This window comes from Panthera leo, chromosome A1 (assembly GCF_018350215.1).
Source record: "Panthera leo isolate Ple1 chromosome A1, P.leo_Ple1_pat1.1, whole genome shotgun sequence".
Lineage (NCBI taxonomy): Eukaryota > Metazoa > Chordata > Mammalia > Carnivora > Felidae > Panthera > Panthera leo.
The window spans coordinates 204,233,559-204,249,832 of record NC_056679.1 but is presented as its reverse complement, the minus strand read 5'-3'; the positions used below and the strand labels follow the sequence as shown (position 1 = coordinate 204,249,832).

The following is a 16,274-nucleotide window of genomic DNA, read 5'->3' as shown; positions in this document are numbered from 1 at the left end:
TGAGCACTGGGGGATGTATGGAATTATTGAATTACTATGTTGCACACCTGAAACTAATACACTGTGTGTTAACTATATTGGAACTAAAGAATGAATGAATGAATAAATAAACAAAATTTGCATTAGGATAGATGAAAAAAAAAAAATCTGTTTCCATGGCTTTAATATCCACTTTATGCTAAAAATTTCCAAATCCCTATGGCTAGCTCTCTCCCCTAAATTCTATACAGGTCCATATATAAAATGCCTTGTTGACATCATCTGTATTTAGTTGTCTCCTTAAAATCATCTCTCCCCTTCCCATCCTTTCTCCCCAATCATTTTTTCCAGTTATATTCTCTATTTTGGTAAATTGTACCAACAATCCATCCACTCAAGCCAGAAATCTAGGAGCCATCCTTGAGTGTTTTTTCTCTTACCATGAATATATCCAACATTATTTATTTAGTACCCATGATATGTTTCCAGTCAATGTTGATTCTATTTCTAGATTCCATCCAATTCTCTAATCCCATTTGCCACCACGATTTAATCCAGATTACTAACAGCTTCCCTCTGGTCTCTACTTGCATCTTCACCTATTAGACTATTCTCCATATTGGGGCTGGAACTACCTCTTTAAAAAGTAAATCTTTGTATGTCACTATCCTGCTCAACCTTCAAGGTTTCCCTTTGTGATTATAAGAAAATCTATCATCTTTAACACTGTTTACCAGGCCCCGGTGGGTCTGCCCCACCAACATTCTTTTTTAGTTCTTCGAATGCTATAATCTCGCTGTCTCTGAATGCGCTGTGTACCCTTGGCGTAAAAACACTCAGACTTCATATTGCTTCTTACAGGTCACTAGTTTTCCTCAAGGAGCCCTACTCCCCGCCCCAGATTACCTTGTTCTTCACATCTCACATAACACTCAGAAATCTGCATCCAGGCAATTAACTGTACAAAAGATCTATCTACTCCATCAGACTAAGATTAGAAAGGAACAAACTACATACGCCTTATTCACCACTTAATTTCTCAGTCCCTTAAACAGTGCCTAGCACAGCGCTGGCTCTCAATAAATAAATGTCTGTTGAAACAATGATTACACTCACCCTTGCATATAACCAGGTATTTTGAGTCTTTCCCTAATCCTCACTCTATTTTCTTATGCGAGAAAAAGTAAATCTCGACTGTTACCCTCCAAAAGCATTTTTTTCGGATGAATGAATGAATGACCCAGGGAAGAGAGGCTGATTGTAGGTCACTGGTCTCTTTAAGCGCAGGGGTTGGGAGTGGAGAGCTGTAGTAATAGCATCATGTGTAAATAATCCGAGCAGATCCAGGTCCCAAGCCTAGCAAGCACGTGCCGCCTGCAGAGCGCGGAGAGGGCGGGCACCGGGGAGGAAGGTCCCAGGCGGCCGGAACGTGCTCGCGCCCGTGGCCGCCGCCCGCGCCGCGGCCGCCAGGGTCTCGGAGCGAGCGCACGTGTGCCGGTCGGACCCAGCAGAAGCAGTGCCCGGGCAATCGTGAGGAAATGGAGGGCGAGGCGCTATTTAGGGGTAGGGAACAGTGTGGGTTCAGTTTCGCCCAGAGAGGTGAGAGCCGGGAAGATCCGAGGGCCAGAGAGGAGAGAGGGAGGATCAAGAGCTAGGTAAGGCGGGCCCACCCAAGGCTTGGGAGGGAAGGGGGCGGGGCGGGAGGAGCCGCGGAATAAAAGCGCACCCGGGACGAGTTGTGAGTTTATTTCGAGGTCCGGGTCGGAAGCGCTCACACCTGGAGTCCTGCGAAGGTGGGTGGAAGGGCGGGGTTTAGGATTTATGATTTAGGATCCCTGCCCCGGGTACAGCCTGGCCCGCAACTGGCTCTACCCTAGCACAGCCCGACTTCCTCCTCCCAGCGTTGGCCGCCTCACCCTCGACGAGCGCCAAATCCGCCACTAGCCGGGCGGTGGAGGTGTGGCTTCTTCGCTCCGTGGTCGGCGCTTGGTCGGCGTCCGCGTCAGCCGGAGCCCAGCGCGGTGACGCAGTACGTCGACGTAAGTGACGCGCAGGCCCGGGCCGCTCCTCCTTCGCTGAGTGAGTGCCGGCCCGGTCGGGGCGGGGGAGAAGAGGGAGGGCGGGGGAGGGAGAGGCGACCCGGGAGTCGTTGTGGGCCGCGGGCCGGACCGGGTCCGGGGCCGCAGGAGCCAGGGCCGGGCAGAGGGGCTTGGCGGGCCGTTAGGGCGCCGCCACGGCTGTCGGGTCCCTTCCCCTGCCGGACTTGCGCGCCCCGGCGCCCGGAGCCTCCGGCGCTCTGCCCACCCCGCTTCAGCTCGCGTCTCCCGACTCCAATTAGGTCAGGCTCGGAGTCCCGCGGCCGTGGCTCCGGCCCCCAACGCGCGGCGGCCACCCGGCTCGCCTTTCTTTCTTCCCTCGCCTTCCTCTCCTCTTGCCTCACCCTCCCCCCACCCCTTCTTTTCACGTAGCTGGGGTTTTGGGTTTTGTTGTTTTATGCTTTAGGGGTTTTGTGCCTCGGCCCGAGCTCATGGGTGTACATTATCATGCTCCTCTTTTGTAGAGCAGCCCGACGGCCATGGAGGCCGAAGAGACGATGGAATGCCTTCAGGAGTTCCCGGAACATCATAAAATGATCCTGGACCGATTGAATGAACAGCGAGAGCAGGATCGGTTTACTGACATCACCCTGATTGTCGATGGTGGGTAGGGTGGTGGGCAGAGCAGTGAATTTGTGGCTACCGTTCTTCTCTCCCCTTCCCCCACCCGCCTTTTATACCCAACCCTCTGTGGACTGTGCCTATTGAGTGTGCGCTGGGACGAGGGGGTACTTGTCAGTGGCCACTCACATAGACCGTGTTGCAGAAGGCTAGTTGGCTAGTCATGCTTTCAACATAATCATCACATCTTAACTTGTTGCAGCCTCTTGAAGTTTCCCTATTGCACACATTAGTGTAAGATGATGGCGTGGAGATAGAGAGGATGTCTCTAAATGTTTGGTTAATAGCTTTCTGCTCATAAACTTCTTTAAGGAGCCTTTCACAACAATCATTTGAGAAGTGTTGATTGTTCCTACCTTCCCAAATGGTCTTGGAGGGAGAACGTGAGACATACCTTTGCAGCATTTGTACCCTCTTTGGGTACAAATCAAATGGGGTCTTTACCAGTGTTAGGAGTTGTCATTATAATGGAGACAAACGTAGCTTGGGTATCTTTTCTATTTAGTGAAAATAGACTCCTCAAGGCAAGCTATTTATTATAGATCTGCTTACTGTAGATCTGCTGCTTCCAAATATTAGGCATATTAACATGTTTTCCATAGCAGATACATCCAGCATTATGTTTATTCTGTGTTTTTTTTGTCTCTTTCCAAGTGATGTATAACTTTTTGGGTTGTGTTTATATTTAGCAGTTTAAACTGAATCCGATATGCCTTTCACTCTTTAAGTAGTAAGAAGCTTCTCTTATCTCTTTTAGTTTTATAAACTGGCTTTTATAAATTGACTTTATGAGGTCTTTGAGGTAAAGATTTGGGTTCATGTCTAATTGAAATTGAAATTTATCAAGATAGCTGCTTAGAATGTTCTGACTTTAGTTTCGTAATTTATATAGTCTTATGATTGTATTATGAAGAAAGATCTTTATATAATTTACTACTTTGTTTTATGGTTTTACTTTTGATTTTTGAATACATATGATACTCTTTTTTTTTTTTTTTTTTTAATCTAGGACACCATTTTAAGGCCCACAAAGCTGTTTTGGCTGCTTGCAGTAAGTTCTTCTACAAATTCTTTCAGGAGTTTACTCAGGAACCTTTGGTGGAGATTGAAGGTAAATGCTTGTTTTTGTTTGTTTGTTTGTTTTTTAATTAATTTACTTATTTGGAGAGAGGGCCCATGCGTGTGCACACATGCAAATGGGGGAGGGAGAGGCAGAGAAAGGGGAGGGAGAGAATCCCTGGCAGCCTCCTTGCTGGCAATGCAAGCCCGACACAGGGGACAGGGTACACGGGACACAGGGCTTGGGACTGGATCTCACGAACCCATGAGGTCATGACCTGAAGACGCTTAACCAACTGAGCTACCCAGGTGCCCTGGTAAATGCTTGTTATAAATACAATATTTAGCAAACATTATAATAATTAATGAAGAAGTGTTACTTTAGCAAGGTACTGTAGGAAATAGGTATCAGTGGTTCCTGTTACTTGACTGGATAAATTGTTCTTTTGACACTTGAGAATTCTTGCTTTCCGTAAAGTGCATGGTAAAATGATCCGCCAGGGAAAACCCTTACTTTAGATGGTAGATGTTGATCTCATAAAAGAGTCTTTTTCAACTTCTGAGACCAGTGCTCACTCTTTTGAAAACATGTATTAGAAGTGAATTCCCATTTTTGTTCAGTGGGCTTATGTTTCAGACTGGTGGGAATGCCACAGGTTACAGTAGAGCTGCTTTATTAGCAGAGGTACTTATGACATGCGCAAGATGAAGTGTGCTGCCACAATATGGAAAAGGCTAGGAAAGATGAACCGAAGCAGCATTCAGAAGTTGTAGTGGATATAGAGTCTGGGATGGAAGGAATCGTTCAGTAGATACAACCTTAAAGTAGAAAGTGATTTTTGCACTTGTTTGACTTTTGTGATAATAGCTTCCCAAGTGCTAGCTATAGTGCTATTTAGTTTAGGTGCATTTTCTGAGGTTTAAAGCAATCCTTTGAAGTAAGTGGTATTATTTCCAATTTATACATCAGGGAACAGGCTCCAAATGGTTACTTGCTCAGTGTTGCCCAGCTAGGAAGGGATTCATTTTGTGTATTAATTACCATGCTTTTGTCTTTTGATATGACATTACTTACCCCTCCCCACCATCCAAAACTGTAGGAAATATTTGTCTACATAAATACAGAACTTTAGCTTTTCCAGTGTTCTTGAGCTTTGGTTTTGTATCTTCTTCACTGTGTGTGTATATATATATTTGTTATGAATGAGTTGCCTAGAAACACTGTTCCCTTGGGAAAATTTGGTGCCCTGGGGAGTAAAGAAAATGTGAAAACTTAAGCATATTCCTTTTGGGGGGGTGGCTTTACATTCCAGTTTAGCATTCTGGCTGATACATCCATAGATAATCTTTTCATTATCTGTGATGGACAGCCACAGGCATAATGGAAATCCACGAAGCTTACTAAAGTGAGAATCTAGCTGCCTATACGGTATTAGTTTCTGTTACAGGGCAAGATTTCATCCATTTATTTACCTGAGGTACTTTGTGACGCCAGGCAGGTTACTTTACCTTAGTTGCATAGACAGCTTGCCTTGAGGCAGGGCTGAGAGGAATAAAATTTTCATCTGAAAATTCCTCATTTCTTTATAGGCTTGTCACAATTACTTGAAATAACATGTGCAGAGCGCTGAGCATAGTGTTTGGTACATTGTCAAAGTTTAATAAATTGGGACTGTTTGTCAGAATTAATACTTGTTATGTGTTATGTACTGTACTGGACCCAGGAAGTGAAAAATTGATGAATGAGACAGACTTTAAAGAATTTGCAGATTTAATCACAGATGAGCAACAGATGCAGAAAAGAGAGCAAAGAGTGTTGCAGAGACTTTTATTGTGGAATGGTGTCGCCGAGGAGGGAGGACGAGTGGTTTAGTCTACCTTGGTGAGATAAAGATTTCAAAGAGGAGCTGACTTCTGCTTTTTAAGCAAATAAGTGGCCCAGTCTAGAATATGCATTGCTTTTGGAACAAGGAATATACCTGGAGAAGTAGGGTCTTTTCTTCTGGAGACTAATCACCTTGAGATTCTCTTGTACTTCTTAGTACCTCTGACCTGCTGCCTTCATTATAGGATAGCACATACAAGCCTTCAGTACTTAACATGACAAATGAGAAAGTGTAAGAACATTTTCTGTTTTTGTTATTTGCCAGGTTCAGGTTTAAAGAATCAGTTTGGCTCAGTGTGTTTTTGTTTTTCTTTTGGTGTTTTTTTTTATTATTAAAAAATTGTTTTTAATGTTTTCATCTTTGAGAGAGAGCACATGCACACGCGCATGTGAGCAGGGGAAGGGCAGAGAGAAAAGGAGAGAGAGAATCTCAAGCAGGCTCCACACTGTCAGTGAGGAGCCTGAAGTGGGGCTCAAACTCATGGGCCACAAGATCATGACCCAAGCTGAAATCAAGAGTTGGACGCTTAACTGAGCCACCCAGGAACCCCTTGGCTTAGTGTTTTCTTTCTTTCTTTTTTTTTATTTCTTTTTTTTTAACATTTATTTATTATTGAGAGACAGAGACAGAGCATGAGCATGGGAGGGGCAGAGAGAGGAGACACAGAATACGAAGCAGGCTCCAGGCTCTGAGCTGTCAGCACAGAACCCAAAGTGGGGCTTGAACTCACAAACTGCGAGATCATGACCTGAGTCGAAGTTGGACACTCAACTGACTGACCCACCCATGCACCCCTTGGCTCAATGTTTTCTTAAGCCCTTAACTTCAGGATCACTGTACAATCTGTCTAGGTCACTTGGCTATAAAGAAAGCCCTGGACATGTCATTAGACAACCTGCCTTGTAGTCCTGGCTTCACTGTTTTGTCGTTATATAACCTTGGACATGTGGCTTTTCTTTTTCTTATCTGTGAGATATGTCAAGTAAGTTTTCACTATGTCACGGACGTTTTAATGTTATGACATTCTGTGCTGTTAAAATCCTCTGGAGAATGCTGCTGTTGTTGTTTTGATTTGGTTTTGTTTTTAGCAGGCAGTCAGCCTGGTTTAGGTTCAGTCTGGGCTTATGTGGGCTGTGGATGCAATGCCAGTTTATTTTTCAAAACCTTTGTTGTGCTGCTCGGGTGCCAGGTGTGCCAGCCTGGGTCCACATCATACATAGTGCAGGTCTTAGACCCTTTACTGTGTTGCCTCAGGTCAGTTCCACATGTGTAGCTCAGTGGCTAGTGCTAGGCTGCATTCACAAGGACCTTTCTCTAGCTCCCTCTTCTGACTTCAGTACTTTAGCTCCTCGGGGCAACTTTTCCTGATCCTCTGGCTGGAAAACTGGGATTTTTAGCTTCCCTGTGCTGACATAGACTTCCCATAGTGGGATCCATTTTCTAGACAAAGTAATGAGAGGGGGGGAAAAAAAATTCTCTCCATGTTCTTGGAGATCATTGCTAGTTTTCTGTCAGAAAGAAGAACCTTTTCTAAGAATTAGTGTCTGCTTGGCGGCCACCAGCCACAGGTGTGCAGCATCAGAACTGGGACTTGCCTTGAGGCAGGGCTGAGAGGAATAAATCCAAGTATCTCCCCCCCCCCCCCCCCCAACAACACACATGTACTCTCTGTTCCCTTTCCTGATTCTCTAGCCAGAGTTTTCTTCTGTACCTGCTACACAGTTACAGGATTTGGGCTGTCTTCAAGTGTAAGCTGGGATATGTGAGAGGAAAAATAAAAACCAGGAAACTCACTGCTGCTCTTTTGAGTTTTGATTTCTGTCCTCAGCCTGCTTGTTTCTATTTATGTTTCAGAGTCCTTATGTATTTGCTTTATGTATTCTGCCCAGGATTTTTAATTGTAATCAGTGGACAAGATAGGGTGGAGTGTGCTTTCTCCATCTTAGTTATAATTTTAACCTCCCTCCGTAAAATATGAATAATGACCTCTATATGTCTAGAATGCTGCCCTGTTTTGCTTCTTCCTAAGGGAAAAAAAGAAGATTCAGGCTAAGGTGTTCATATTAACAGTTTCCTTAGATAACTCAGAAAGACTATATTCTCTTGCCCACTTCTCTTACGAAAGGAGCAAGGGATTAGTGAAGTCGACTGAGATTTGGAAGTTATCAAAGTAGTCCTGATAGAGAACCAAGTGTTTTCGCAGCTGTGCATCATCTGTCACCACATCACTTCCCTGGGCACATGTTAGCCGTTTGGTCCATGTTAGCTAATTAGGTCAGTAGTTTATTCCTAGGACTAGTGCTGGACTGGCGACTTAAGCACCTAAGGTGCTTATAAAAAAAAAAAAAAAAGTTTCCTATCCTGGTTTTGATTCTAAGGATCAGAGACCCATGCTTTAAGTCTGCAATGATTCTAATTAACCAAAATTGGGAACTAAGTCTGTAATTCCTTATTCAAATCCTTGGAGGCCAGATGTTTCTTGAAATTACAAATTTTCTAAAGATAATGCAGTCTGTGTAGTACATTATACTCCCAGTGGGGTCTAGGGGGTGACATTCTATAACGAAATAATACTTCAGCAGAGTAGCATATTAATATTTACTCTAAGTGGGATAAAGACTATAAATAGCCTAATGTCCATTCAGATCAAATATTGTTGCCAAATTAATGGGAAAACTTCTGGTCTTAAGAGATCTGGGGGACTTTGGAATTGTGAATAAGAGATTGTGGGCCTGTAGTGAATTAAGCTGTGGATATTCAAACTCTTCCAAGCAGGAGTGTTTCCTGCCATCATCTTATTTAAAAATCTTATGTTGGGGGCGCCTGGGTGGCTCAGTTGGTTAAGCATCTGACTTCAGCTCAGGTCATGATGTCACGGTTTGTGAGTTTGAGCCCTGCGTTGGACTCTGTGCTGACAGCTCAGAGCCTGAAGCCTGCTTCAGATTCTTTGTCTCCCTTTCTCTCTGCCTCTGCTCTCTCTCCCAAAAATAAATAAACATTATTTAAAAAAAAATCTTATGTTGGGCTTAAGAGTCGAGCCATCTGTGTTTGATTCTAGTTTAATCTTTTCAGTAACTTGCCAAAGTCACAGTTATTAACTTCTGTGTGCCTCAGTTTTCCTGTCTGTGAAATGGGATTATTATAGTAAGTTCTCCATAGGATTGATATGAGGATGGAGTTAATACTTGTGACGTGTTTAGAGTCATGCCTGGTATTTGTAGTATTATATGTGTCATTCCATTTCGAGAAAAATACACATTTAAAAAAGTTTTTTTTAATGTTTATTTTTGAGAAGGGGAGGGACAGAGAGAGTGGGAGACACAGAATCCAAAGCAGGTTCCAGGCTCTGACCTGTCAGCACATAGCCCAGCGTGAGGCTCAAACTCATGAACGGTGAGATCGTATCCTGAGCTGAGATCAAGAGTCAGACACTTAAATGACTGAGCTACCCAGGCACCCCAACAAAGGTGTTTTGTTATACTTTTAAACATTTGATCAAAACTCCTTAAGTTTAGTTATCTGTACCTCAGGCTACTCTCATATAATAATGAATACCATGGTGAAAAGACAACAGGAAAACAGAGATTTAGGGGAGATCCAAATAAAAGCAACCTGAAAAGAATCCAGTCATTTTTAGATTGCTTATTCAGGTATATAAAGTGCATAGGAAGAAAATAAAAGTATTTTTGTATTTGCAGTTATGCAAATTGTGTGCAGTTTAGACTTGGGCATTTCTTAGTGTAAAAATTCAGTGTTGAAAGTAGCTTTCTCTTGGAGGGCCTGGTTGGCTCAGTCGGTTGAGCATGTGACTTTTGATCTTGGGGTTATAGGTTCAACCCCCCACTTTGAGTGTAGAGATTACTTAAAATCCTTAAATAAAAGTGGTTTTCTATTTGTTTCTTTCAATAGATTTTTGTTGTCTTGCATTAGCAGACTGAAACAATAATATATAGCATTGAAGAGAACAAAGAAATAGAGTATCCTTTTGGGCCAAAATCTAACCATAAAACTTGTAAAGAAAAGTTGGAATCATGGAAATTTAATTTTGGAAGTGACTTTAGCCCTTATTCACTCCTACTTTGTGTGTCTGCATTTTAGGGAGCATTGTTTTAGATAGTGGGAGGTGAGTGTACAGAGACAAAAATCATTTCCCTCGTGTAACTTAGAGTCCAGAGATGCCCATGGGTTTTAATTACCAGAACAGGTACAGAGTTCAGCCTGGGGGAAGTATTAGAAAGTTTCATTAAGGGTGTGGCATTAGAATTGGGCCTTCAAGGGCAATAGGACTTATACAGATACAAACTGAGCATTCATTAAGGAAGGTGAGTGTTAAGGCAAGGAAACTTTTAGAAGTGAAGGGTTTGTTTAAAGATCAGTATATAGTATGGGATTGATACAGTTTAAAATTTGGAAGGGAAAATAGTGGTAAATAGGAAAATAACGTGAAGTACCTTGAAATAAAGGCAGACTGGTTTGGAACTTTTTTGCTGAGCTGTGGAAGGCCCTTGAAAATTTGGAGCTGAGTTGATGTAGTGATCCCTGGCAAGAAACATAGCATGTCTGACATGTAATAGTTAGCCAATTCATGTATTTAAGTGATAGATTTTACTATTTACTATTCATAAGAGTATTAGGAAACCTTTGGGAAAGATCTTAAAGTAGTTTGGTAGGAACTTTGGCTATAGTATTACTGTACTGTTAATGAGAATTCCATCAGGAATTAATTTTCTGAAATTCAGATACTAATCAGGTTTTGAACACTGAGCTTTTTTTTTTCTTTACTAAATGTTAGAAGTTTTGAATCAGTGGGCAAACATGCTAATGCACATCTTTTTTTTACAGGTGTTAGTAAAATGGCCTTCCGTCATTTAATTGAGTTCACATACACAGCAAAATTAATGATACAAGGAGAAGAAGAAGCCAATGATGTATGGAAAGCAGCAGAGTTTCTACAAATGCTAGAAGCTATCAAAGCCCTTGAAGTCAGGTAATTACTTATTTTCTTAGTGATGCACAGATAGTTCTGTTCAGTCATGTACATCCTATTAGTCAAGAATTTATTGTATGTGTTATGCCATAAAGGATTGACATTTTGAAATTAAGAATATTTAAGGATCTATAAAATTCTTGATACTGATTGCTCTTTCTCTCACACTTGATTTCTTGTCCTTCTGTAAAAACTGCTAAGGGTAATTAAAGTAGCATCTTTTGTATCTAATAAAATCGGGAAGACTAGGCAGCTTTTAAGGAGTTGTTTTGTTGGGTTTGAGTTGTTAATTGTACCAAGCTTTATTCTAAAAAGAATTTGGCTTACAAAGATTAACATAGTCCTGTTTAAAAATAGTGAGGAAATGGATGAAGATAAATAGGCCACATGAGGTGATAATCAGTGAAGTTAGAAATACAGTAGCCAATATGCATGGCATTCAAGTCTATACACTTGCTAGGTGGGCTAAATCTAGCTCTGAATTCTGAAGCACCTAATGGAAAGAAAAAGGAAAGAAAAACCTTAAGCTACATTATTCATGGCTATGAGAACAAATCAGTTGCTTCGGAGCCATTCCTGGCATTAAGACACAAAATTTCTCAGAGAAAGTATTAAAACATTAAATGACATAACAAAGACTCAACATCTTGCATAACAAACAGTGGCAATATAACATAGTGACCAGGGTGCCTGAGTGGCTTAGGCGGTTATGCATCCGACTCTTGATACTGGTCAGGTTGTGATCTCGCATTTGTGAGATCAAACCCCTCTTGGGACTCCGTGCTGAGCATGGAATCTGCTTAGGATGTTCTCTGCCCCACCCCTGCTCATGCACATGTGTACACACAGTCTCTTTTTAAAATAAAGATAATACATATGTTAACAAAATAAAAATAAATACAGTGACTGAGAGCAAGAGTTCTGGAGTCAGGCTGCCTGGGTAATAGCTTCGCTCTCTACCATGTAATGAAGTTACTCAACTTGTCAGCACCTCAGTTTCCTCATCTGTCAAAGGGGGTAATAGTGGTACTTTCTACACAGGATTATTTATGGGCATTAAATGAATTAATGCACGTAAAGTGCTCAGCATGGTGTCTGGTATAAAGTACTCCGAATGTGAACTGGCATTGTTATTAATATCTCCCGGCTGTGTTTCTTGTGATGTCATTGGTGTAACACTAAAGTGCAGTTTGGTAAAATCCATTTGCACGTGGGGCAAAATAATTTAGTCCAACTCACTGGTATGGTTTAGTCAAAAGATGCAAATTAGAATAATTCTAAGAAATAATTGAATTATAATTATCCATAAGTACCATTTCTCCTAATGAACTTGTAATTAGTTTGATGACAGAATTCAAGATTAAACCACGAGCTTGGTATGTATGTATTCTCTAATGCCTAGTGCCTGGCACATAGTATGTGTGTGCACATTTGTGAATGGATGGGTGGGTGCGTACCAGTTAAAACCAGGTCAACACTCCTGCAGAGAGAGCTGAGACCTGGGTAGCAAAATAGAGGTATGTTGAAGATAGTACCTGATGTCATACCTTTTCAGAATGAAAGTAGAAAGGGAATATAATACGGATAGGGCAACATCAGATGTGGTTAAATCCTGGCTGAGAATCTACTGAAAAAGTGTTCTATCTGTGTAGTTCTCCTTGCTGCTCGTACTAGTAAGTTAGTATCCAGCTGTGGGGAAAGTCCTTGGCAGCAGAACAGTGGAACACATTCTGACAGCCTAGGTTGGATTCGGGAGAGTTAGGACTTGAGTTCATTGTGTATAGTCACTGTGAGATGAAGGTGAGAACAACTGGGCATGGCTCTTTTCCCAGGCCTATTTAGAAACTTTGGGAAGATTTATTATTATAAGAGTGGGATCTTTATAGTAATTACAACCATCAGTGAATGCTTTTCAATGTAAATACAATAACATACTGAATTGTTTCTTGAAGCAGTTAGGCATGCAGCGTCCTCTGAAGAGTTCTTTAAAGACAAGAAGACAGCAAGCAGCATTACATGTTGGCTGTTAATGATAATGCAATTAAGGAATAAAAATTAATTTAGTTGTAGTTAAATTGACTGGTTAAGGCAATTCTATACTGAGAAGATTATTGTATAATTGTTTTGTAGATACAGAAGGTGAAATAAGTGCTCTTCTCACTTTCGCATTATGCAAGTATTTTTGGCATACGGTGTCAACTTTCTGAATGACACTGAGGAAAAATATTAGGGACTTATTTTGCTTTGCTAGAATTACATTATTGTGTATTTAAAGCTATGTATGAGAAGCTTCCTGATACTTGTTAGGGAGCAGCAGTTGCCTTATAGATTTTTCCTCGCCAGCCTATTGAAGTATAATTTACATGTCAAACAGTTCACCCAGTTAGGATAGAGTTTGAATTTTGGCGTTTGTATACAGTGGTGTAATCACCACCATAATCAAGACATAGGAACGTTCCCATCATTCTGAGTTTCTCATGACTCTCTAGTCAGCCCTAATCCCCAGCTTCAGTTATCCACTGCTTTGATTTTTATCACTGTAGTTTTATCTGGGATGTCATATAAATGGATTCCTACAGTGTAGTTTCTGGTTGACTTTTTTCACTTAGCATTATGTTTTAGAGATTTGTCAGTGTTGTCGTGGGTATTACTATTTCATTACCTTTTATTGTTGGGTAGTGTTCCCTAGTATGGCTATACCACCTGTTGATGGACATTTAGGGTTCCACCTTTTACAAATAAAGTGGCTATGCTTTCATTTCTCAGTAAATACCTAGGAGTGGAATAGCTGGGTTGTATGATAGATGTTTTTAATTTTTTTTAAGAAACCGCTAAACTGCTTTCCAAATTGCTGTGCCATTTTGTATTCCAAATTGAAGTGTGTGAGAGTTCCTGTTGCTCCACAGCCCTGCTGATACTTGATATGATCAGGCCTTTTCATTTTAGCTGTGCTGATGTAGGTGTGTAGTGGTTTTAGTTGGCATTTCCCTTATGACTAATGATGAACATTACTTCATGTGCTTTTTTGCCATGTGCTTATCTTCTTTGGCAAGGTGTCTGTTGAGATCTTTTGCCCATTTTTAAATTGGGTTTATTATCAAGAACTGTGAAGGGTCTGGGATTTTATCCTGTTTGCAAACTAATAAATTGTCCTGCCACTGTTTTTTGAATGCTGGCAGAAGACAGGAGACTCCTGAGTCAGAGAAAAAAGGACTTCATTTCTCTCACAGCATAAGGAGCAGCATGAACTCTCACATTCACATCAATTTTTCTTATCCTCCTTAGCCCACATGCAAGTCCCATGGGGGTGAGACAGGGTGGCCTAGGTGTGTGCTGTACTCACAGTGGTTTGCATCACATTTGAGGAACACTGAGCTGTAGGAAACCCAAATCTTTTATAATGAGCTATAGATGCACCTGTCCCCCACTTGGGGGAAGACCAGTTCTCTCTTCTAAGGCTATTTGCTATACAGGCAGCATTGAAAAGATCCAGAACAAAAGGCTATCAGTGTCTGTTTACAAGACATGCAGAAACATGAGGGATCCATAACTATCTTCCAACAATATCCTTGTTTCTATATTATTTTAGCTTCTGGTAAATTGTTCCATGAGTACACTACTCTGTGGCCACTCTGATTAATCTGACCAATAGGGACTGGGTCCTAATCCATTGAATTTTTTCACACTGGATTTAATGAAGGCAACTATAAACAGAACTTGAAGCAGCAGGATGTGGCCACCCTGCACCACTGAGCTTACCCATCCACCCATTTTCTTAAGGTCCTAGACTCAGCCAGCTGAACAAATTCCTAGAAAGCCAGGTAGCTTTATTCTTTAGCCCTAAGTGGAAAGTGACCTTTTTCACTTAGCCCTAAGCATTAATCCAAGTATAGCAAGATCTTTTAGCACTTGCACAGTCCCTCATTGGCCCACAGGGAGGAGGTCTAGGGCAAGTGTATCCATAATAACCCTGGCCAGTGATTTGAAGCTGACATGAATGCCTTCCAGGGCCCAAGTGGTGTCCTTGATTACATAGGCTTACGTCAGGCACAGATTTTGTGCCACCTTTTTATTTAGATGATTCGCATTGTTGGGAAAACTATGCATGGAGCACACATAAATAACAAGTCAGTTATTCCTCCAGGAAGCTCCCCCAAATAACCAAAAGTTGCCTCGTTTTGGGGAGATCTCTGCAGTCATCTGAGAACTAAACTGATCTACTGGTGGTGTTTTGTTTAAACAGGATGATGATCTCTTCTACCCACTCCTGAAGTGCAGGTCATCATACTTTAGAGAGGGAAAGAAGTTAGTACCTGGCTTGCACATGAGAAGTATGGTCCTAAGGGATTATAGGTAGGTTGGAAAGAAAGTGGTGTTTATAGTTGTTTGTGCCCAGTAGGACCTTCATCAGTCAGGGGCACAGGCCTCAAATGTGGCTTTACCCTTTCCCTGATTGAATCTGGTCTAAAGGTTTTTAGAAGGGTCTAAAGGTGGTCAACACCTGAATTAATTACCTGAGTGGTAATTAATTATCCATCTCACAAACTGAGCCTCAGCTTTGGGAATGGTAGTGGGGCAAATACTTGTTTTTGCATGGAACATGCAGGAACTTGGCCATCCTCTGCTGTTTGCAGAAGACTTCTTGGTAAAGTTAAGGGAGATGATCGTCAAATCATGGTCCGAGTCATCTGGCAGGGGAGGGCAGATCTAGCAGTCAGTTTAAACGTTGGCTTGCAACAGATGGGGAGAACTGCATCAGAGCATTTTCCTACCCAAGGAAGGCTGTGGGGGCAGTTTGGAAGGATAAGAGAAGGACAAGTCTCCTCAGGTGCCAGAATTGTTGCTCTCTCTTCACCTCCACAGAATCATTGTGTTACATTCTGGTAGCTATAACCTCATTCTTTTCCAGTCATCCATTCCTCTTACCCAGACCTTTCATCCAGAAAGGTCAGGGACACAAGGTCATTTTCATAAACCGTCTAGACCCATTGTGTCTTCCACTTTGGCTCACAGGGGCAGTCTTAAGTGTACTTGGCAACCAGTATATTCAGCCAAGTGGTCATTATTTTAGGATGTAAGATGATGTCAGTTCAAAAAGAGACTCCAGATGGCTGAACTAGAATTAAGTTTGAATCTCCTAAGCCCACTTTTGACTGGGCTGTCACCTGGAAGAGATACCAACCAGGCTGTGCCAGTGTTGCCATTGTGGTGGGAAAGGTAAGGATTGTGTCTAAGAATGGTCAGGGCAGAATTCAAATGTCCAATTAGGCTTCTATAACTTTCCACCCATTTTTGTCTTGATCATTCCCCAGGAAGCAGATGAGAAGAGATAATCCCTTTCTGGGGACAGCTGAGTCTGGTCATCACAAAGTGCCTTACTCAGATTTTTGGACAAAGGATGGGAGGGAAGTAGAGTTAGAAATCTTCCTGAGTCAGTGTTTGAGGAGGCTTTGCAATGCTGTCTGTATTACAAGTGTCTGTGGATGGTGGGGAGCTTAAAGGGTTCCTCAATACCTTGACTGTTAGCCAATTATTGAGTAGGTTTTGGCACAAAATTATCAGACTGCAAATGATCTAGAAAGCTAAACAAAACACAGATTAGTCTCAGGGGCCACAGTGGTGTGGCCAGAACCAACAGATCAGTCT

General features: G+C 41.9%; 1 protein-coding gene across 11 annotated transcripts in view; it reads left to right on the top strand.

The window, feature by feature from the left end:
- The first annotated feature begins 1,438 nt into the window (after positions 1-1,438).
- ZNF131 (zinc finger protein 131) overlaps positions 1,439-16,274 on the top strand; it is a 30,288-nt gene continuing 15,452 nt past the window's right edge. For 2 of the 11 annotated variants that reach the window (XM_042950646.1, XM_042950579.1), the window contains exons 1-4: positions 1,787-2,018; positions 2,540-2,678; positions 3,706-3,807; positions 10,484-10,628. In XM_042950646.1, coding sequence (XP_042806580.1) covers positions 2,555-2,678; positions 3,706-3,807; positions 10,484-10,628 — 371 coding nt within the window. In that variant the 5' untranslated portion in view covers positions 1,787-2,018; positions 2,540-2,554. The other 9 variants (XM_042950607.1, XM_042950599.1, XM_042950615.1 and 6 more) reach the window with 9 other exon arrangements.